Raw genomic sequence first — 23,705 nt, 5'->3', positions numbered from 1 at the left:
TGTCTCCAACTTTATAAAAGTGTTTCAGCTTTTGCAAATTTGTTTTGTCCTTCAGGGCCACCGTACATTTCCCTGGAATGGACAACAAAAATGTGGTGTGCGCTTCTTGATAAATATTACGGCACATTTTACGGCAGCAACTGTTCCCCTTTCTCCAAGTTGTTGCAAACCCTCTGCTGCATTCCCACTTCACAGCCACTCCACCGTGAGGAAAAGTTGAGAGAGAAAAAATAAAAGGTAAACATGTCTGCGCTCATCAGAAAAATCATCAACACTACATCCGCTCCAGCTGCCATCGGACCATACGAGAGGCACCCTACTGCAGGCAAGATGGCGCCGCCACAACATCCACACCGGAAGTCCATACCGGAAGTCCATACCGGAAGTGATTCTTTAACCCCCTCTCTACCCAATGCCGGATGCTTCGAACTGGAAGTTTCTTCTTCGTGTAGCGTATTGATTGCATTAGTCTGTCGCTGCTAAATCAATTAGCAGAAAGCTAATTGTGATAGAGAGAGTGAGTGAGAGAGATCCCGCTGTGTATGAAGAACAGAATAATGTAGAGTGTTAGTGTGTGTGGGGGGAGGGGATGAGAAGGAAAAGACTGTAAGTAAGAGGGAAAATACACTCAAGCTGTACACAGAGATCTATATTCACCACAAAAACAACAGAGGCTCCCCAGGATTGTGTACTGTACATCTATCATCAGTGGCTGACAGTGGTGCCTCAAGTTGAAATATTTTAGTCCTAATATTTTATGTTGATTTGGAGTTTGTAATAGCAAAAGTGCATTGTTCTTTTTCAAGTACAACATTATCAATACAAAAGGGTTAAGACATCATACATATAACATTAAAAGAACATAAAATAAAGTATAATTCTACATTTCAAGTAGGGGTTGGATGGAAAGAAACAGTAGCTATGTATACATTTGCAGTTTTTCTAGTCATTCTAATTGAAGGTTCCAACTTCAATGTTTTCATGGACGCCAAATAAAGTGATCTTGTTAAGACATTGGTGTACATGCATCAAGCATTCAATCTGAATAAAACTGTTTGACAAGCTCAGAGTGTTTACGCCCATCTAATGTCTCAAAATAGAAGGAGAAACCATTCCCTCCGTTTGTTCTTGTGGTTAATGAACACCCCTGTCACTGTGTCATTGTAACGTGTTACAAATTATGTTAAAAAAGAAACAGTCACCACACACCTCTACATTTTCCTCCTCCACTCGCCCCTGCACCATAGATAACATTCTGCTCTTCTCTCGTGACTGTGGATCTACTCTGGATCTGTATTTAATTCATTCATTAATCTATACATGTGATCACATAGGCAGACAGCATGCAAGGTAATTTGGAACAAACACTACAGCAAACTGTACTGAGGTACAGTCAGGCTAACACAACATAAAATAACATATGACCCAGACAAAACAAGAGAGGCATATGCAGATGTCATCACGGCAGCATCATAATCAGCTTTAAGTATTTCAACACACACTCGGAACAAAAGGCTGTGCATGGCTGAGACGTTAACACTATAACTTAGTGATTCGTGCAGGCTTCTAAGTAACTTGAATTCTCAACAGCCTATACACTTTTGGAGTCAATCAACTAGTCAATAATACTGATACGATGAAAATGTAAGTGCAAAAAAGTTCATAGAATTACGCGTAAACCTACGTGTTTTTGAAGGCTTTTATTTTGCGTTCACGTTCCTGTTTTTCAAGGCTTTTATTTTTGTAACTTCCGGTTTGGACTTCCGGTGTGGGTGTTATTGCAACGTTTTTAGCTTTGTAACTTCCGGTATGGACTTCCGGTATGGACTTCCGGTGTGGATGTTGTGGCGGCGCCATCTTGCCTGCAGTAGGGTACTCTTGGACCATACAGGTAAGGAAATCATAAAAACATGATCATGCACCATTTGCTATTTATAGCAACACGTGGGTTGCATTAACTTGTATATACATTAAAAACAACATTGACTAAATAAGAATCAATCAAGAGGACAGTCCAGTATACGATCAGGGGCGGGACTTAGTGTTCAGTGAACTCACCTGCTTGACTTGACCCCATAAAATAGTGCAAAGTTTAACATTTCGTGGAGCAGAAGACTCGTGCAGAGTAGAAACCTCACAGCAAACTAGAAATGGCAGCTATTCGTCGACACTTCCCATACACACCAAAAGCCCCTGTCAGACAGGGAATATACAGGTAAGCTTTAAAGTTAAGTTAAATAATATTTTTCTCAATTGTTCTCAACATAATCTCAAAAAAGCACCAATTTGTTTTAATGATATTCTGATTAAAAGCTCATAGAGTTTATCAGAAATAATGTAATATGCCAGATATGTATCAGATTATTATGTTTCATTGATTATAACTTAACTGCACATTTCACATGCAAAAGGGGTGTCTCTGCTTTGGCCAATTGGCTGTCAGTGGGCGGAGTTTCTTCGGCTATTGTATGAATGTCCTCTGATTATTTGGGTTTAAGGCAAAGTGCCCTTTAATCCACTTCAACAAGGTCCTACATACTGTGTTGGATTGGGTTTGTTTCGGCGCCTGGTGATAGATACGGCAATTTTATTTAACACTTGTGATAACATTTGATTTGATGAATTAAACACTGCACAAAATTCAAGGTCTAGGCTTCTTTTTTATTGTACCATAGTTAGATTGTGTCAGTTCTTGGCAATGAAACTCATAAATACATTTATAAAAACTGTCATATCATCTGATTATACTCCAAATGTAGGAATAGGATATGATAAGTTCTAAAAGTTCATCAAATGATCCAAATATCTGGATTGTATAACTGCAATAACATCTCTGTGCTGAAAATGTATATATGAGGAACAATATAGATTAATTGATTTGAAAGCTATGCACTCATTCCAAAAAGTTTGAGGAGTCCATTTGTCACTAATGTATTCTTCTTTGTCTGTGTGTGTTACATCAACAGCCAGTCGGTAGTTGTGGACAGAACAATGTACATCTCAGGACAGCTGGGGATGGACGTGGCCTCTGGTCAGCTGGTAGATGGAGGAGTGCAGTCCCAGGCTAAACAGGCAAGTGGGGACTGATGATGATGATGATGATGATGATGATGATGATGATGATGATGATGATAATGATGATGATGATGATGATGATGATGGTGGTGATGACAATAGTTGGACATGCTGAAACCAGATGACTGGACACTTACTGTTCCATATGCCATTGTTTTCACATTAGCTGCTGGGCTATAGGTCTGAAGCAGCCACTACACTTAATCATTACTATCAGTATTTTACATTTAATATGATCAAAAAGCACAGAGGTGTGCAACATAAACATAAATGAGTCAGTCTTGATACGAGTATCAGAGCTTGTATTTCTCAAATACTCAGTGGTTTAAAGGTTTAAATACTCAGTGAGCTAATTTGTTTGAATGATAATTATTAACTTGTCATTGAAGTGTCAATAATTAAACAAGAGTCCATAGTGCTACTCAAAAGTATTTTTTTCCTGATCAGATTCAGTGCTTTCGAAAACAGGGGTTCAAAGTGTCTCAGACCAAAAACAAACACTGACAGGTGTGATCTGTAATGAACATAAAAAAGGAACCAGTCTCAGCATAAGGGAAAAAACAATAAAATACACTAATAGAAATTTGAAATCAAAAGACTTCTAATTAGAAATTACATTTAAATATCTAAATGATATGTGTAAAAATGAAGTACTGTTTGACTGTGTCTGTCTGTCATCCCTCAGGCTCTCATCAATATGGGGGAGATCCTAAAAGCTGCTGGCTGTGACTACACCAACGGTAAAATCTCAGTACTGTCAGATGCTTCATGATATAGCTGCTGCTCATATTTTATAAGAATGACTTGAAGCATAGCAAACTCTGATGGAGTTAACTCTGATTTCAGTGGTGAAGACCACAGTGTTGCTGGCTGATATCAACGACTTCAACAGCGTCAACGAGGTCTACAAAACATGTAAGAGGACACCTTTGTATTCATTCACAAACTGCTTTTTTTATCAACACTGTCGGTGTTGAGGATACATCTGTAGCTCCTTCATGCTGCAGAGACCTTGAGCAAGTCAATGAATGTCGAGACACTTTGATGGTACTGATTGGAAACTGATTATGAGTATGTTTTGTGAGCGGAGGAAGGACAAAAGTTATTTTGAGGCATCACTGAACTTTGGTTGTAAATGTTGTTACAGATCTAGAGATATGTTACAGATCTAAATTCTCAGGTATCCAAATTTAATTTGTGAACTGATAATTCGACTCCCTCAGTCAGACTCAAAATTTTAAATCTCATTTATGAAATGAAATGAATAAGCCAAATAATATTAATAATGCATCCACCCTTTAATGCAATATTGAGTTTCCATATCATGACTGTATTAAGTTATAGGTAGTTAAGCTAAATCCAATTATACTACAATTTAACACAGTAAATATTCCTGATGCACTCTTCAGGATCTGTATCATGAGAGGATGCAGTGCCTCATGTTTCACTGACATCCTTCAGAAAATGACTGCTGACAGGTGTATCAGTCACCTGACGGACAGCCTCACTCAGCTCGTCCTCTGCTGCATGAATGCCGCCTCCTCTGACTAGGCTTTTCCTCCTGGATCACAGCGGACAGGTGTAATAGAGCTGCAGTGCCCAGTGAGTTGTAAATGGACACCACTGTGCAGTCACACAGATGTAACTCAACCCTTCCAACAGGCTCTGCTGTGACCCCCGAGCTCCAACCTCTCCCCTGACTCGACTCAACCCTCAAAGATAGACAGGAAACTTTCCCTGACCCTGATGAGAGGGTGTGTGCCCTCTAAGAATTTAGGAATCCCAGGCTGTTGAACATATCAGGAAGTCACCAAAGTGAATATGAACAAGATTCCTCTTATCTCTATAATTTATGGCTCTTTTAATATAAAAAAAGTCACAATACTTGCCTGTGTATCACCCACAAAAAATAATAATTGATTCCTGACTTCATCATCATCGTCATCATAGGGATGTGAACTATTTACAATGAGATACCATATGATGCAACCCGACATGATGTGACACGATGACGCAACGCAGAACTATATAATACATTATGACATAAGATAAGAAGATAAGATGAGAAACAATGCACTTGGGAAATTTGTATAGTACTCAAGTGCAACAACAACATACGAAAGGGAACCACTAAACATCATATATTGCACATTACACAAGTCCAGGTCACAAGCAGGAAAGCACCACTGGATGAGTTTATGATTATTATTCATGTAGTGCTAAAAAAAAGTAATGGGGGAAAATTTGCGTTTCCTTTCAGTAAAGCACAGTGTTTAAAATGTAATATTTACCTTTGGTACATTCCATGTTAATATCCCAGTGATTATTGGTGCTTTGTGGGTGAGTTTGCAGTGATTTTTAGGACCACTGATGGGCTGCCAGATTGTGAAAAACCATGTCTGGCATAGTTTCTTCTTAGATTATTTCATAGTTTAGATAAGTGTATAGTTTGACCATTCAACTTTAAAAGAAGAGCAGTTATAATCTTGTGTGTGTTGGAATAAACCACAAACATATACACCAGAAAAACACCAGCCAAATGAACCTTATTTACAACCTGGCAGTCAAAAAGTTGTGTTTTATAGTGTAACGTTTTTCTTTACACACTAATGATAATGTATTGTCCTTTAAAAACACAACTCAGAATTTTTAGAAAGTGCAAATTGTTGAAAAATGGTACCCAGAAATACAGTTTCATATTGATGGTACTTACTTTATCTGCTTTCCATCCAGCTTTTACATGCTTTTGTAACAATGTTAATTTTTTCCCTTCAGTTTTCACCAGTAACTTCCCCGCCAGAGCTGCTTACCAAGTAGCTGCTCTCCCCAGAGTGAGTATGAACTTAACCTTTACATCAGTACAGACCTGCAGTATGCTGTACAGTGTGTATACATCTGAATGCACTGGGGTGCTTATGATTCATGGTAGCTAGGTGCATGCTTATTCATCCATGCATCAGCTATCCCCCATGTATAAGAAGAGAAAATGGTAGGGTAGAGAGATAAAGTACTGAGAAATGCTAACTAGCTTGCAGAAAACCATAAATATCTGAAATGTTAAGTATATACTTAGATATCGTGTACCAACTCTCAACAGCCAGAGTTCACGGGGCGAAAGAGGCAAATATAGAGACTTGGCAAATGAGTTCTATGAAACTCAAAAGCATTCTACATTGATTATGTTGATATATGGTGGCCTGAAATGGGGGTGGTATGAAGTTTTGGGCTTACTTTTATTATTATTGTCATTTATTAGTATTATTTTATTATATTGACTATGGTTTGTTTTTGTTCTTCTCCCCTTATTTGTATGAGGTTAACTTCTTGCACAAGCATGATGTTTCTGCTTGCGCTGATCAATATATTGCTTTTAACAACCTGCATACAAATATAAATAAAGTAAAAATTTGATCACAAAAACAATATGTCTGAAATGTTACTTTTTAGAAGCATGTAATGAAATATTTAAACTACTGGACAGGTTGCAATTTAAGCTTGTGCAGATATTTATACTGCACTTGTATAATGTCATTATAGCGTCTTAGTTTTGAAAGCCACCTATGCCTACATTCTTTCAAGAACGTACCTTTTATTTTGACTATATTGCTATCTTAAATGTCTTAACTCAAGTCCCTCATTCCCCTAGTCCTCAGCCTCTCCTTCTTTTCCCCTCAGGGTGGACTGGTGGAAATCGAGGCAGTTGCTGTTCTTGGTCCACTCTCTGATTCCTGACTAGCCGGCCACAAACTGTAGTCATGTAACCATCAAGTGATCTCCTTAGTTTACCAGTGGACGCTTTGTGTTGTTGCGGCGCCACAAGAAACACCTCACAAGGATCTTTTAGACTTCTTGGACATCTTTTCCTTGTTTTTCACAATTTAGCATAAATCAGTTTCTTCTTTCACTAATTTCCCACATGGTTTCTTTAACAGAACACAAAGGCAAACTGTGTCTTTACAACCAGTCTAACATTCCCTGGTCACATTGGCACAAGCTTGCTAACTCCTTGTGCCGTTTGGCCTCTCATCCCCTGTTATAAGCAGCTCTGATTGTGATAAATAAATAACATAGTAGTGAAACCACATATCTCAGAATGGTTAGACACCCTCAAATATCCCACCACTTGTATTTGTACTTAATTTAGATATTAAAGAAAGTACATACACCAGATACCATGTCTAAGGTTGTCTTTATTTTTTTAGCTTATAACAAATTTCAGGGCCAACAGAGAAATAATGACACATCAGAAACAACAAAAGTACTCTTATGTCATTCATGCAGTGTATGAATATTTAAAATCAGTCATAAATGCATTAAAGTATCCGCTCGTCATATTGTAAAATCAAAGTCTTCTACTTCAAATAATTTCATAAACCAGTATAATTTGGTAGGATATATAAATATAATTTGGCTTTGGTAGAGTTATCATCAAGTGCAGAATGATCAAAGATAAAGTTGAAATGATACATTTCTATACAGACAATAAATAGAAATCTCAAGCTCTTCTTACACCCTCTGAAAACAAACAGCCACAGAGTGACGGAGGGATCTGTCTATGTACAGTATGAAAGTATAAACTTCAGCCCTACACCATTATGGAAGGAGGGTGGGGGTACTGAGGAGCCCTGACTGAAAGAGGTTATCTAAGCGTCTGCATGTTGGCAACAAGGAGATGTCTCTCACACATAATCTCTCACGCGTTCACTCAAACATGCATACAAGGTAAGACATTCCTAACAAACTCATTTGTGCAGATATCTGTGTTGCACCTCACTCACTGGGAGCTGAAAGAAGAAGGGTAAGGTGTTAAAATTACGGCTGAGACTTATATGGATTGTATAACATTGTGTCGACTTTATAGAATCAATCACCTGGTGCCTCCTCTGTTTGGGGCTCTGGATCTGTCGCTGCAGCTTCTTCTTTTTCTGTTAGGAAAGACAAAGACTCTTATTAGAGGCTTCAGTTCAAGTGGGGCTCCCTGAAGAGGGATGCAATTAGTACAAAATGACATGTAACACCGTGACTGTCTATGTGTAATAATAACGCAGCATCTTTTTTAGAGAATGTGCTCTCATTAGTCGCCTCGTGGGACTATTTTTGGTCATGATAATCTACATTGAAATCTACATAAAGTAAAGTTTGTAGAGTCCTGAAGAGCAGTGACATCGTTCCTGCAGACATGAATATATTTTTGATGCTGTAAGCACAACAAATACAATGTTATACTCCTCAAATGTATTTAGTTGGCAGTGGAGTATCTTTGATAATTTGAAAACCTGATCTAGATGCAACTACTGTAGATGTAATCAAATTAGTATGTTGATTTATGATGAGATTTTTTCCTAACATACTTTGTTATTCAAAGTTTTCAAGTCACGGCCATGTCAAAAAGTAAAACCATGTTTACGTTTCGTCACATTTGTCGTGAGTTTTCCATAAAGTAATCATGGTTATAGATTCTCTCAACTACACCGATTTAAACTCTCGACTAACGGACCCAGAAATGGCTGAGAGGCCGAATCCTCCCTGCTAATGTATCACTTGATCCTCTTTCCCTGGCTGTGAAACAGAGGCAGAGAGGCTCTGTGGGCCTGACATGGTCAGTGGAAGCCCTGTGTGTGTGTGTGTGTGTGTGTGTGTGTGTGTGTGTGTGTGTGTGTGTGTGTGTGTGTGTGTGTGTGTGTGTGTGTGTGTGTGCGCATTTGCTCTAGTTCCTCTGGACTCAGCTTGCACCTTAATGAGACCACGATGACAACAAAGCATTGGCAACACACACTCGCACACCTACACACAACATGCAGATTGTGTAAACAGGCCTGCGGTCAAGCTTGAGGGTGAGTCCAGTGGGACACCACAAGGGGTTGAAGTCAAGTAATTATAACAGGTCAGGGATAGCACTGTAGTTATGCTTTACTAACCTGTGCTAATATACATCTTGAAAAGATCAAAACTGTACTTTTAAATGCATTGTTGTTCACTTTGTGTCACACTGTAAGGTCTTCTTTTTATTCTACCACATAGGAGGCACTGCTTACTATGGGTATGAGTTTAGAATTAAACCCTGCAGGAAATAATTACCAGACAGCCTAACAGTACAGGTAGAAAGAGAAAAACAGTGCTAAATGTTGTATTTCCCCCTCTGAACAAAAGCTAGCATTTAACATTTTTAAATGATGTGTAATACAGAGCAGGACACTTTGCATCAGACTATAAGGAAAATGAAGAGCAGACCTCATGAAGCTGCTGTCTGCCAGTGTCATTTGAATGAAGTGACATCACACAGCAATAAGAGCAAAGATAATACATGTGAAACTGCAGAGTCACACAGCTTCATGAGGTCCTTTATGATCCAGAGAAAGTCATTTGAATCAAGTGTGCAGAGTTTTGAAGAATAGGCCATTCATTTTAGACTTATTTCATTATTTGTTGAAAGGATCAGAGGTCCTTGTTCACCTACTTACCTGCCAAAACAGATGTGTGTAACAGTCTGCTTTCAAGTTTTAACCTTTCAAGTTTTAACCTTTCAAATATCCTGATGACATTGTTTGTTAAGTGAGTAATGACATGTTGTCTGAGCTGAGCTGTCTCAGCTGAACAAACTGTGATGTGAAGTGGTGTTGAACCATTTTTGTTCCATTAAGAAACTTAATTTTTTTTTTTTAAATACCATAAACTTTGGCTGACAATAAAAAAAAAATGCTATCTAGTAATAATGATGAATCAGAACTGCTAACAATCTGAAACTTGTTTTGTTCCTTCAGAAAAACTGTGATGCTGACTGACATTTGGTCTCTACAGCCCTTTAAGGCAATATCAAATCAACAGACCAAAGTTGCAAATTAAAAAATGTATTCAGGCACTTAATTTCTATCATATTTTACACACCGACCGTACACATGTTAAGAATATTGCCTGCAAGACTTCAGCTCAATGAAAACACTGTTTCCAAACATCAATACAATCAAATTGAATTTGAAATACTTAATTGAACTATTATTACACATAATTATGACACTTGATGATGTTATGACTGATCCCTAAATACTAATTGATAACATATGTGACTTCCTTGTTGTGTGTTGTTAGATATTGCCTGGTTACCATCCTTGCACTGTGACTGGGGAGAGGCAGAGAGGACATTCTGTACCTGAGTGTTCAAATGGCTGCAATTGTACATATTATATGTTTACACTTCTGATACTTAAGAAGTTCCCCATGTCTTGAAGAGGCTAATATAATTTGTTAACATTTTTTCTACCTGTTGTATTACAATAGCTTGTGATGGCTGGTTTGACAATTGATGTCAAGAAAAATAAAAGTAGATTAAGATTTTGTCTCTTTAATTTTTTAATTAAAAAAAACCCTTAGACATTTTTCTGATTAGCTTAGCATTATTTCAAAGTATGTGGTATTTTATAGTTGTCTCAAAAAATCAGCAGACAGCCTTTGTGTAGGAAAATGTGACATTTGCATAGAAAACAAATCTCACAATGAAAATAAACAAGCTGGGTTGGTCAGGTTAAGTAGTATAACAAAGTTTTCCAGGAAGGGGCTTCAACTCTGTTTTGTGAGTTCAAACATTGAAACATTTTTTAAAACCAAAAATCAAACAATCAACCAGGTTGTCATCAACCTGTTGCAGTGCTGTTTCTGACTCTGTCCTACCTTGCTCAGGAGCTGCAGCTGCAGGTTCTGCAGCCGCCTCTGCAGTACTGTCTGCTGCTGGAGCTTCAGCAGGAGCTTCAGCAGGTGCTTCTGCAGGAGTTTCTTCAGGTGCTGCTGCTGCTGCCTCTGCAGGTGCTGCTGCCTCCCCAGACTGAGTCTCCTCCGCCGTGGGTGGAAGCGCAGCAGTGTTTTCTGCAGATGTTGCAGCTGCTGCTGGCTCTTCTGCAGGCTTTGCCTCACCTCCCTCAGCATCTGTCTGGTCAGGGAGAGTTTCACTGTCCTCGGCTACTTTGCCATTTTCATTAGCTGCCCCTGTCAGGAACACAATTACAGCACAGGATTTCAACATCCATCTCATCTAAAAAGACCAGTTGGAAATAAATCTAATACATAACGATCAATTATACGCATATGCTTCCTAAATGCAGTAGCAAAATCTGTCAAAACCAAGAATCACTCAATCGTGTCTTTTCTTTTGCAGATTGATTTATGAGTACAACAACTTCGTACTGTATATTACACTTTCAAGCATTCAAAGTGTCTCAGCATACCTGGATGTACGTTTTGAATTATATTCTATATGGTTGATATTTATATAATTGAGATACATACACTGAAATCTTTGAATCTAATAAATATGAGAATGTGGTTACATTCCTGGAAGGGTTTCTTAGAATGAACACTTATCTATCTCTTTGTTGAACTCATTTTTAATTGAAAATGTGTCTATTGTGTTTTGAGTTTAGTTGAAATTTGAGAATCACGGGCCACATTCCTTATATAAGTACCCATTGTTCTACCAAATTTCCTGTGATACCTCTTTAAGCAGGACAATTTTTTGACCATCTGATATAAGAAACAAACAAACAAACAAACAAACAAACAAACAAACAAACAAACAGATCTCGTAAGGTTTATTATTCAAACATGAGACACTTTAGGATGTCAGCTCTGAGCTCCCAGGTTTCCACTGTTTGAGTTGGCTTTAGGTTTGTGTTGCCTTTGTGATGGCTACAGTTTACTTAATCCAAAACCAGAGAGTTAACCAGTAACAAACATCACCACAGGTGCCATGCAACACTGAAAACAACTCTTTACAAGGCACCTGTTGGTATTTAACAGAGTAGCAGCTTTCCTTTTTGAAAAAAACATGTAACAATTAAATACTCTGATGCTGCTTCCTGAATGTAAAAGAATGCATATAAAAATATTGGCACAATAGGACATCCACTGATGCTTAACCGGACCAACAAGGGATTAATGATATTATGAATTGTGGTTAATAAGCATTATTGTTCTCGGCTCTATAAACACAGGTTGCTGTGCTTTTAGGAACATTGTGTATCACTTCCTTGTAGCCTTTTTTCAGAGGGATTTGCATTGCAAAGTTGTAAAGCATGGATCAGAGAATTCCTGAAGGTTGACCTCCTAGGTTACACAAACAAGTTGTCTTTCTCAAAACAGAAACATTTTGCATAAACTATACAAAAATAACAAAAAAGGAAATCCCATCTGTCGGCTGAAAGATGCTGACTCCGGGGTGACACTGTTGGAGTTTTAAATAAACATGTTTCGAGGATGAACCTCAGTTTAACAGAGGTCATCCTTTTCGTGTGAGCAACAAGCAGCATCAGGTGAAGGAAATGAGTTGTATGCAAAAACAAGATTAGATCCTGACAAATTTACATCTGACCTCTAAGACAATTGTCACAGGGACACCTTCTGTTACTGTTTCTTTGAGCTGATAAACTTGAAGAGCAACTTACAAGCCAAGTCTTGAAGTACACTATACCTGAAAACAGAGGTGTAGTCAGTTAGTTAATTTCAAATCATAGGGAGAAACTTTACCTTTTAAATGAGGTCAGGGGTCAGGGTCAAATGGGGAGCAATAACTTAAAAACACTCTATTAGGGTTGGTGCACATTCCTCTATTCACTGTATCACTCTGAGTCCATGCATTTTAGCACACTCACAAAGATTAGTGTGCTAAAATGAGCATAGATGTGCTTCTGTTCCACAAACAGCCCCTTAACATTTCCTTAAGGAACAAAATATACAAAACAAGAGCAAGAGCCACTTGCTCTGAGGAGGTCCAACTTAGTAAATATTTTACCAGTTTTTCACGTACTTATTGTCTGAGTTCTGTACACATGAGCTAACACTAACACATGAGCTGGCATAACTGCAAACTAAGTTACACTCATTGTATTTGTTCAGCACACGGATTAGAGGCAAGAATAAACATTTGACAGCCTCCAAAGGTAAATTGCACATGTTCATCTTAGGTTCCTTCCCTAGTCTGAAGTCACAAACAGGATTCAGCGTTTGTGTTTTACCCTGAAATGTGTGCTGCTTAGCACCACAGCAGGGCCATCTCTGACCCACTACTACAAAGGAGTGTCCAAAGTGGCTTCTCCATTTCCTATTGAAACTGTAGACTGTCACCAAATCTGCTTTGGTCTCACTCAGGGAGGACAGGGCCAGAGACCACTGTTAAATAATCACAATAAACTTTCCCATCCTGTCACTGTGGATCTCAGGCGCACTAAAACCAAAGACACCAGATACCGTAGCCAGAGAGACACATCGATCATTTGCATGTAGACTGTGAAGCTTTATCTGAACAGAGTTAACCACAGTGTCATTAAATGGAAGATGCAACTTTAGTTGGAGATGGCAGTGAGATATCCCAGCTGCTGCTTACAAGGCTATTTAAGGTGTTCAACTATTAATAATTATGATATGTTATTCAATAATACATTTGAATTTATCAATTTATGGACACATTTTAGTTTTATCTTAATAAAACATTTTATATACAAGTGTGTTTAAGCTATTACAAACTCACAAGTGGAGCCAAATATTTTTTCAGTGCCTTGTCAGTGATATTTCTGAAATAGATCATTGAACATTAAAAAGGACCGGTGTTGCACTTGACATGCAATTTATGAAACTACAGATAAATTGCAGTATTTTAAAGGAAACCATTGCTTCCAGTGCTGTTATTTACTTTTTTTAACTTTCTTCATCATACATGATATCTTGTGTTCACTCACTTGAATATGCTTGCAATAAATGTAACTAATGTATGTAGTTAATTAATTAAATGTCAATGTAATGTTTTGTGCTTCACCTGTTGTGCTGGCTCCGTTGCTTTCTTCGGGTTTAGCACTCGGTCGAGTGGTTTCCACCGCAGAAGTTTGTGAACTGGTGGAGCATCCCATCCTGTCCAGTGCACATAGAGGACTGGATGGTTCCCTTCTGAGTGAGGAGGTGAGGAGAGGCTGGAGCTGCACTGATGACGTCGCGCATAGATATCCTCTCTTTAAATGAAGAGGACTCCAAAGTGTGGAGAACGAATCCCCTGGAGGACAAACTTAAAAACAGTCTGTCGTCGAATTCCTCTAGTCCCGTGCGTGAGAAGACATTGTGGCCCGTCCTCCCCGCAAACCCGTGTTCAGCTATCTGTGTTGTAACTACGGGTCTCCAAACAGTTGGGAGGGCAGGTGAAATGTGGGCTTTTGTTGTGTACTGTAACTTAGGCTGTTTCCAGGAGGCTGGCGGAGGGACAAAAATACATTATTCAGTCAGTGTGCTGCGGCCACCTCTTGTGGCAGGGAAAGTGAACCTGTCGCAGCTGACAAGTTGAAAACAGTTCAAGAAGATCCAAAATTACAGAAGAGGATTGGGGCCACTGGAAAAAAAAACAGATTTGGAGGACAGGGGAGCAAAAAACAATGTAAGGTGTAGTTTTTTTTTCATTATGAGGTTAAAGTCATAATGTAAAAAAAAAAAAATACACCTTACAACAGTTTTTGCTCACCTGCCTTCAAATAATTTGTACTGTTTATCTCAGAATCTGACTTTTTTTCTTGGAATATATATATTTTGATATATATTTAATTTCAGGATGTAAAAAAATGTTCTTTAAAAATATGTTTTTGTTTGCCCACCCTCCAAATATTGTCCCTAATCTTCTTCTGAACAAAATATAGCCAATATAACTTTTTGAAATTCCCATTTTCAAGACAAAAACAAACAAACACACACACACACACACACACTTTGTGGGACTTTGCAGGCATTTTGTTCATTTTTTAATGGATTGGTTCGGGGTGGATGAGTAATATTTAACACAACATTCATGTTTTTGTTCTTCAATAAAATCATTGATTGTTCAATAAAATATATACACTGTTACAATGTTACAATGTCATTTAGCAGACGCGTTTATCTAAATAACTCTTGACAAAGTTCTACTTACAAGTAAATCTGTTTTAATTGCATTATTTTGGATGGATGTTTGCCTATAACAAAACAAATATTTATGCTTGGATATGATACCTTTCCATTAAATTACCCTTAATTCCCTTAATTCCCATGGGCAGTTTCCAATTTGCCCAGAATTTCCAAAATTTCCAAAATTCCCCAGCTTAACTTCCCATGGAAATCTACCAGAAACGTTCCACCCCTTTGCAACCCTAGATACAACTGACCTACTCAATATTCAATACAACACTATTCTGATGGCCAACACTAAAAGGTCTGAAAACAGTTGTTTGAGCAGTCTGCGCAGTACCGCTTTGCGCAGGCCCACCAGCAGATAGCAGCGCAGTGCATCATGGGACTTCCTTTCTCTCCGAGGCCATATTGGAGTTAACTCACAGTAAGACGAGCTCTGAGATAATTTGTAATAAAACAGCAGGATTTGGTCTTTTTGTCATTATATTACTATCCGTACGTTAACGACAGTCTCTTCCTTTCCCCGTCTCGCTCGCAGGTAGGCCGGACCGGACTAAACCGCAAAAATGGTGGCCGCAAAGAAAACGGTGAGTGTCTCGGCCCTAAGTGCACGCGCTGTTACAGGGCCAGGCTGCTTCACGTGGAGACGTGTTGCTGTCAGGGCCTTTTAGCTAGCTTTGTAGCGCTCTGTATGAATGTGTGATGTGCACTTTATATGTGCAGTTTTTTTGTCTCGTGATGGCTTATATGTGTAAAAGACACCCGTTGGTTTCATTAACTGCTGTCCGTCCATCTGTTTGTCGTCATATGCCAGAGTACTGTATAAATCCGGTAGCCTAGCTAATGCTAGCTGGCTCAATCAAATTATACACTAATCTCAGTAAATGTCAACAAGATACAAATATACATGATGTTGAATGCTTTAAAACCATGTGATATATAGCGAGTACCTCTTGTTTTAGTAAGTGGTGAAAGTTAGCATTGAAGCTACTTTACTCACTAACTTTGGATATGTTTGTATAATCTTGTAGAAAAAGTCCATGGAGTCCATTAACTCCCGTCTCCAGCTGGTGATGAAGAGTGGGAAATACGTCCTGGGCTACAAACAGTCCCAGAAGATGATCCGCCAGGGAAAAGCCAAGCTGGTTATCCTGGCCAACAACTGCCCTGCCCTCAGGTATGGAAACAATTATTTATCAAACTGTTGACTGCTTTCAGTAAAAAGAGACATTGCAGGTGATGTGGTCTGTGTATGACTTGTGACAATTTGCTAATTGTGAACATGTTTGGATAACATGAGTGCTCCCAGGGAGATATCATTATCATCACATCAGAATATTTAGGACTTTTTCTTCATATCTTATTCACACTATGCCTTCACATCAGAGCATGTTTAGTTTTGCAAAATGGCATTGTATAGAGTGCAATACATAGTCTATAGTTAGACTTAGGGATGGGTACCTTTCACATTTGAACAGATACCCGGTACCTGGGAATCGGTACCGGCAATCAACGGTACCAATTTTCGGTACTTTTGTGTTCATGTGGTAATAAATGTTAATTTGTTTAATATCTCAATTTTTTTTTAATATAACATATTTATTTCATTTAACATGAAATGAACAGAAACAGGATTATATAGGTGATTAGATATATAAGCTGACACATGCTCGTGGCGTCTAATTGCTCTTTCAGGAGTTTATCAATGAACACACGTGAATGCCTGCGGACGGCAAAAAGTCAGCTCTCCGTTTCTTCTATAATAAGAGGACACACAACTTACTTGTTGGGCATTCACACACACAGAAACGGTTTTAAACAGGGCAGGTACTCTGAGTGAGTGAGTCCGCCTCAACTAAATCCTCCTGCAACTCTGACTCACGGTGAGTGCGAGCGCCCATCAGCTGCAGGCTCTGTTTGGCGCACTCCCGCGAAGATGCAGAGAGCAGACACGTCCACCCGATTAGTCTCAAACTTTATTACAGGGCTAGAGTATGGAAAATCGCCTACTCTTCCACTCCCTCACAGTCACAAGGATGCGTTTAGGTACCGAAACATGGTATCGTTTGATTTTACGTGAATCGGTACTCTGTAGTACCGACGGAATTCGGTCGGTACCTATAAATGTACCGAATTCGGTACCCATCCCTAGTTAGACTACTTGTATCATCATAGAGGTGTGATAGAGATGTCGATTTTAAAGCACAAAGTGTGGGTAAAATGTTGGTAATTCTAGGAATAAAAGTTTGTGTACAGTCAGACGACTTCATTGCCTTGAGTTGACTGACATGCATGACGTGACTTGTAGACATCTTTCTAGTTTTGTTTTACCCAATAGGCCACATTTTCTTTGTAGATTTCCAGCAGAACAAAATACTATTGACCCAATTTTTGTAAAACTTGAGAAGGTTTTAGCAATAGCTGCAGAGGAGGACCCATTATCTTTTAGAGTAGATCTGACACACGGACCAGAAAATGTAATGGCATCACTGACTCTCAACGCAATCAATTTTCTTCCTTATGAAGAAACATTTTTCTCTTACAAATATCTGATTTATTGTTGCTTTGTAAACATCCAGGCAATAAGAGTGATTGCACTGAATCATCATTTATCTAACCTTTTTTCTTTTGTCTCTGTCCTGTCCAGGAAATCTGAGATTGAGTACTATGCCATGCTGGCCAAGACTGGTGTCCACCACTACAGTGGAAACAACATTGAGCTCGGCACAGCCTGCGGAAAATACTACAGGGTGTGCACACTGGCCATCATTGACCCTGGTTAGTACCAGCTTTTGTACTTCACATCATCAGTATGGTTAATTGAATTCCAAGCCCTTCCTTTCTGTCCATATACGTCTCCCTCCCTCCCTCCCTCCCTCCCATTGGCATAAAATAAATCCCTCATTAACCCCCTAGCGTTCAGCATATTAAAGATACAAAGAGGAAAATAATTGCTCACAGATGCATGTCAATATGCATGCATGGTTTTTCCCCTGAAATGTAACACTGCATCATCCACTGTGGTCTCACTTTATGCACTCAATGAAAAGTTTCTTGGACAGGTAGTTTGATCTGTGATGTGCATCAGAATCACTGCTACAGCACAGATTCATTTGATCTGAAAATGTCCTTTTGAAAAAGCCATGCATTGTTAGAATATCTGAGACCACTACTTACCTCTCTGGTGGTTTTATTTGTTTGAATCTGGACTTGCTCAAAGTGGTCCATATCAGGACTAGTGGTTCGCTATATGAAAGTACAGTTGAACTGCAAGTTCTCATTCACATTTACACTCACAATGTTGACAGACCTTTTTATTTGTAGGATTCAGTAACCCGTTGTCTGCACAGGCTTTCAAAATCAGTCTTGTATTCATGTCTGTTTTTATTTTGATAATCTGACTTAATGTTGTTTTTCCTCTTCAGGCGATTCTGACATCATCAGGAGCATGCCCGACCAGCAGCAGCCACCTCAGTAGAGCTGTTCCCCCACCCCGTTGTTATATAAATAAAATCGGTGTTAACAGTATTTGCTGCAGTCATGTCATCTCTGATTAATATAAGCTGCATGCCAGTTTATCATTCCTGCAAGTGTCCACCAGAGAGCATCAGTGTGCTCTTGGGATTTTCTCTGCTCAGGCTTCATGTGTTAACACATCAAAGGTCTTTTAGGGATTACCTGGTCTCTGCTGAACTGTTAATAATATGGAGCTGTCAGCAGAAAACTTTTAATTTAACTCAAAGTCAACAAATCTGGAAATTTCCATTGATCTGTCTCTGGGGAATTGCGTAACAAAGCATGACAACAGGATTATCTGTCTGCGCAACTGACGCTTCACCCAACTGACCGCTTATCACAGGGTTGATGTCAAAATTACGCAACAACGGATCTTTGAGAAGTGTTTTTTTTTCTCACTTACATAAACCTCTGGGATTTCTGCTTGCTTTAATAGCTACAGCCTGTTGACTGTAATCGAGTAAAGACACTTTTCTCTCAGTTAAGGTGGGTACCCCATGGACAGAGGTCATAGTCATTGCTGCAGCAGTTGCTGGTTCAGGTCACAGCAACAACCTTTTACTGCATGTCATCCTGGCTTGTTATTCTCTGCATCCTTTGTTTCCATCCTGTCCAATAAAAGTAGAAATATCCTGAAGAAGAACATAAAAAAAAACGATAGTCCTTGTCGCAGCGATTGCAGGTTTGATACCCAGCCCCTACCATTCTTCCCCCACTTTCTGCTCCCCACATTCCCTCTCTCTCCAGGTGTCCTATATAATAATGCCAAATAACATAACTTAAAAAAAAAATTCAACACCTGCATTTCCATGTTAACTGAGCAGAAGTCTTATGGTGATTTGGACCATAGACTGAATATGTTTTATTGATCTGTACAATGTTTGAAAGCTGCAAAAAAAAGCCACAAGTGTTGATAGTCTCATCAAATGTCTTTCACCGGTCTAGAATGAACTACTATTCCTGTTCTTCCTCTTCCACAGCACTCTCTTTACGGGAATAGTAGGGCCTTGTTTCAGAAGTTTGACCCAGACCTAGGATTTGAAGTCAGGATATCTTGGTTTTGCTGCTTCTGATGCAAGAATCCTCTTTTTAATTGATCTTTTGCTAGTCCCTTCATACTTGTAGAATGAGAATTTAGTGTATTGATGACCTCTTGTTCCAGCTGACAAAATTAATGTAATGTCAAAATAGAAGCATTTTCTTTTTCATAACCTCATAAATGAGTCTAACCAGAGGGGGATCAGATCTTCTAACTTCTTGTGAGATAAGCAAACACTAATTAAAATATGATCTATAATTGTAATAACTTCTTCAGCAATTTAAACAATTATATTATTTTGATGACTTCAGATTTATTCAGATATGAGTTCATATGCTGTAACACATGCAATGATAAAGAACATCTCAGCCTGAAAAGCTGTACTCTCAACAGCAGAATTATACCCCTTGCAGCATCTCAAGGGTAAAAGTGATGATCTTGCATTATATTTTTGTGTTGTATTTAAACCCAATAGATGTTGAGATCAGATATTATTGTTCACTTCTAAACTCTGACAGGCTGGGACATCTACCCAGAGACAAAGATTTAAGCTGTCTATCATCCATCGAGCGGTTTGGCCCAGTTTTCCCCCTCACTGCTTCCCTAAGCCGTATTCTTGATTCCCAATTAAATCGAATGAAATCATCCCAGATGATCTGCTCACGTGCTGCAGATGCCCCGCACCCAATGAGAGGAAGTGTGGACAATCCGCACCATAAATAGAATTTAAAGCCTGTTAGAGCTCATGTAGCATCCTGCGGGCCTTCACATTTAGTAGCTACTGTTAGAGGTTAATTTATCCTTTCATTTATTGAGTTTTTATGAATTTCAGTTGGTTTCAGATAAACTTGCCTTCTTTAAAAGCTCTTTTATTTCCAGTTTCCAAGTATGTGAAATGAGTTCTGTGTGAGTGGATCTTTACTGGGTTCCCCGTCACTATATGTTTTCCCTCACAACATTATTGATCAAAAACTGCTCTTTGTCTCTGGGCAAAGTCATGACACAGAAAGTTCAATGAACAGTTTCACATACATATAAATCAATAATTAGTATGAATAATTCTATAATAAGAACTGAGGGATACATTAAAACAAGCCTGGGGTAGAAAATCATTCTAGGTTTTGTGTTTAGTTGTTTTTTAATGTTTGCTCCGGGGTGAGATGTTTGTTCTGGAAAGTTCTAGTGGGGGATTTGAATGCTATCCAGGTCATTTGAAGTCTGCAGACAGACTTTTTGTAAAGCCACCCTCTGGCTCCAGTGTCCTCTCTTTTTAAAAAAACAACCCGTCTCTTTTTTTTGAAGCTGATGTCGCTCAACAACCCTCTATCTGTGCCCAACCAACATTTCAGCAAGAAAAAAGACAGAATGTGACCCACTTGTTTTTTTCTCTCCCCCTGCCCCATCACGATGGCTGAAAGTAGGTGAGTGTGTCTGTCCGTTAGCCTGCTGTCAGACCCAAGGTAATGCCAGCCTCCATTTTGAGGCAGGCGGATGTAAATCCTTGCTGATCTGCCAGTATGCTTGTCCTCACTGAGGGAGGCTGAATATCTGAGGGCAGCAGGGCGCACGCACATCATCTGGACAAGCTATTTTTTTTTAATAGTCATAACCTAAAAACGTGACTGTCTATTTGGTAAAATAATCTGAAGTCAATCAGCTGATGAAAGATTAAGGGCACAACTCATAAGATCAAATACTACATTTCTTTTGATAAACAGAGAACATGATTCATGTCATGTCTACATTCAAACAAAATAAATAAGGTTGTGAGCTGTGGTAGATCTCACAGTCACTCTGGTCAGCCCTTGGTGCTCAGTTTCAGCCTGTGATGCATTTATTTGTTTTGTTGAGTCATGTTTTCTCCAAGCTCCCCTTTCACAGAACACACACACACACACTCTGTTACTTGAATTGGTTGTGCATGATGTTGGTTTCATTCAACCCCAATAACATCTTAGCTCCACAATCACAGTCAAAATCCCCATTGACATAAAGGCACATGTGTACATTTTTCACTGAAACAATTGGTTGCATGTTCCTGCTAAATACAAGCTAGAGCCTAGTTTGTATCATTCACTACGCTTGTGTCAAAATGTCTGCTAAAAAAAAGTTTCATGTTGAAGAACATCAGCCTTTCTTTTGGATGCAAAATGTGTACTTAAATGTGAATTTTAAAACGATATCCTATTTTTTATTTTTGCTTGTGCTTATCTCATGTACTAGATCTGTCCCCTTAAAGTTTTATAAGTGAGCTTACTTGTATATTCATGTCTATTACGGTGTAATGACCTATATGAAGGTTGGTTGCTATTTGCAGGGGTGCTGGAAAGGGTACTGAGTATTCAGGGCCCCATGTTAGAAGGGCCCACTAAGAGAAAAAATCAATAGACGTCAATGCAGGAAGGAGCCCTTAAAGAATGCTGTAGAATGGGAAAAAAAGGCAAGCCTGCACTCTTACTTCAAGCCACAAAATGCTTGAATGATCACATCGTATCAATACCACTCAGGTCTGTATTTGTGCAGGGGTGAAAATGTTTCTCAAGTGGCCTCTTTTATAAAGCATTAACACATTTCCTCTTTGGCGCCCTCCTCAGTGTATATGTGAAAAAAGTCCCCTGTAGATTACCTTCTAGTGACTTAAACGTTTTAGAGTGCCTTACTGGTAATTTAACCTTATGTAGATCCTGACCTGCATGCACTCTTTACTGCAAAAACTCAAAATCTTACCAAGTGAAATTGTCTCATTTCTAGTCAAAATGTCTTCTCCCACTTGATACATTTACTTAACAAGTAACATTTGAGCAAGATAGAGGGACTTGTTTTAAGACAATGAATCTTAAATATCTTGTAAAGTCAAACAATCTTGAAACTATCTTGTTTTGAGTTGTAATTTAGAAGAAACAAGGTTTATTTTACATTTCATACATTTTTCAGGCTGAGATCTTATTTGTAGAAGACGGATAATCTTGATTTAAGACAAACCCTTTACTTGATTTAAGTTAATGCATTTTATTGGAGAATCTATCAGAAAAAAAGCTCTATTGATAAAAGAAAGCAAGAAAGAAAGGTTGTTTTTTTAAGGGTGGGTTACAGTTTTCAGGTACTGTTTCGTCTAAATCAGATAAAAATATACATCCTCAAACTACATGCACACAATGAAACACCTACTAGAGCATCGCTGGCTTATCCTTAAAAACAACTGCATGACTGAATATTAATATGTCCAGCTCACTATGAGAAGACATTATATCTCAAAATGCTCAAATTAAACTTTGTCATCCTATTTCAAGTACAAGATGGTCTTAAACCTAGAGAAGTGCTGCTATAATACAACTCACATTAAGGTGAATATATCTCAAATGAAGAAGTTGACATGAAATTTATTATTGCACAAATTTTTTGAGTGAAAAAATACTAATTGTTAGTATTCCTGGCTTATTCTGAGACACTAAGCTTTAAAATACTGGTAAAATATTGCTTAGAATAAGTTTTCCCTGCTAATTTTAAGATCACAATTTTCTAAATATTACGTGTTATTTTAAGAACTCTTACCAAGCAAATTTTCACTTGTTCCATTGGCAGATTTTTTTGTTTATTTCAAGGTAATAGTACTTTGAAATAAGCTTTTTTTTCTTGTTTTTGGAGGGGCATTTTTTCCAGTGTTCTTTTGTAAGTTAAGTATTCATAACTGTGTTTTCCATCTACATTACTACATTCCCTCCAAAAAATATTGAATAAATATTCACAGGGAAGCAAGGAATGAGGTGTTGGATGCTCTCATTTTTCTAGACACTCCTTAACTGTGCCTCATTGTGTTTAAATGAACGCTACACTGCCATAGGGGGGTTTGAACAACTATTACAATCCTTTAACCTGCAGGCTACATACTGCCCAGTCTGTCCATTGAACATTTTTTCCAGCACACCCTTATATTTGGCAGGCCAGATATCAGGCCGTTAAATGGCCTTAAATGATAACAGAGCGCAAAGGAGAGAAGAAAACTAAAGAGCTAACGGAATACTCTTCACAATACTGCTAGTGCCAGATCTTCTTTCTGTGCACTGGTGCCCCGTTGCCCCTTAAACAGCCTGCGTTCACCACTGTTTGACAGCTAACTGCTAATTATAGGAGGCACCAGGCTAAAAGAGCAGTTCTTTTTTAACAGTCG

At 38.6% G+C, this 23,705-nt stretch overlaps 3 protein-coding genes across 7 annotated transcripts; 2 read left to right on the top strand and 1 right to left on the bottom strand.

The window, feature by feature from the left end:
• The first annotated feature begins 55 nt into the window (after positions 1–55).
• On the top strand, positions 56–7,245 carry rida (reactive intermediate imine deaminase A homolog). Of its 3 annotated transcripts, XR_004634303.1 has the most exons (7): positions 56–304; positions 2,963–3,072; positions 3,761–3,815; positions 3,922–3,990; positions 5,851–5,906; positions 6,751–6,877; positions 6,920–7,245. XR_004634303.1 is itself a non-coding variant. In XM_034704817.1 (6 exons), the coding sequence occupies exons 1-6, from the start codon at positions 244–246 to the stop codon at positions 6,805–6,807; spliced, it is 408 nt and encodes a 135-aa protein (XP_034560708.1). In that variant the 5' UTR covers positions 56–243; the 3' UTR covers positions 6,808–7,245. The 3 variants fall into 3 exon arrangements, 2 of the variants coding, with proteins under 2 accessions (XP_034560708.1, XP_034560709.1); XM_034704817.1 differs by having other exon boundaries at positions 6,751–7,245; XM_034704818.1 differs by lacking the exon at positions 56–304 and adding an exon at positions 2,057–2,215 and having other exon boundaries at positions 2,967–3,072; positions 6,751–7,245.
• On the bottom strand, positions 7,246–16,863 carry LOC117827934 (cytochrome c1-like). 3 transcript variants are annotated; one of them, XM_034704815.1, is made up of 5 exons: positions 16,766–16,863; positions 13,874–14,297; positions 10,741–11,052; positions 7,947–8,000; positions 7,246–7,859 (listed from the first exon to the last, which is right to left on the bottom strand). In XM_034704815.1, exons 2-5 carry the CDS (start codon positions 13,962–13,964, stop codon positions 7,846–7,848), a joined length of 471 nt encoding a protein of 156 aa, XP_034560706.1. In that variant the 5' UTR covers positions 13,965–14,297; positions 16,766–16,863; the 3' UTR covers positions 7,246–7,845. The 3 variants fall into 3 exon arrangements, with proteins under 3 accessions (XP_034560706.1, XP_034560704.1, XP_034560707.1); XM_034704813.1 differs by lacking the exon at positions 16,766–16,863 and adding an exon at positions 15,933–16,187; XM_034704816.1 differs by lacking the exon at positions 16,766–16,863 and adding an exon at positions 15,005–15,243.
• Positions 15,317–18,510, top strand: rpl30 (ribosomal protein L30). Its single transcript, XM_034704819.1, has 5 exons — positions 15,317–15,406; positions 15,521–15,569; positions 16,014–16,159; positions 17,630–17,760; positions 18,408–18,510. The coding sequence occupies exons 2-5, from the start codon at positions 15,549–15,551 to the stop codon at positions 18,458–18,460; spliced, it is 351 nt and encodes a 116-aa protein (XP_034560710.1). The 5' UTR covers positions 15,317–15,406; positions 15,521–15,548; the 3' UTR covers positions 18,461–18,510.
• Positions 18,511–23,705: the final 5,195 nt, after the last annotated feature.

The sequence above is a fragment of the Notolabrus celidotus genome, chromosome 16 (genome assembly GCF_009762535.1).
Source record: "Notolabrus celidotus isolate fNotCel1 chromosome 16, fNotCel1.pri, whole genome shotgun sequence".
Classification (NCBI taxonomy): Eukaryota; Metazoa; Chordata; class Actinopteri; order Labriformes; family Labridae; genus Notolabrus; species Notolabrus celidotus.
Note: the sequence above shows the minus strand (reverse complement) of the source record. Positions and strands in the feature narration are given on the sequence as shown.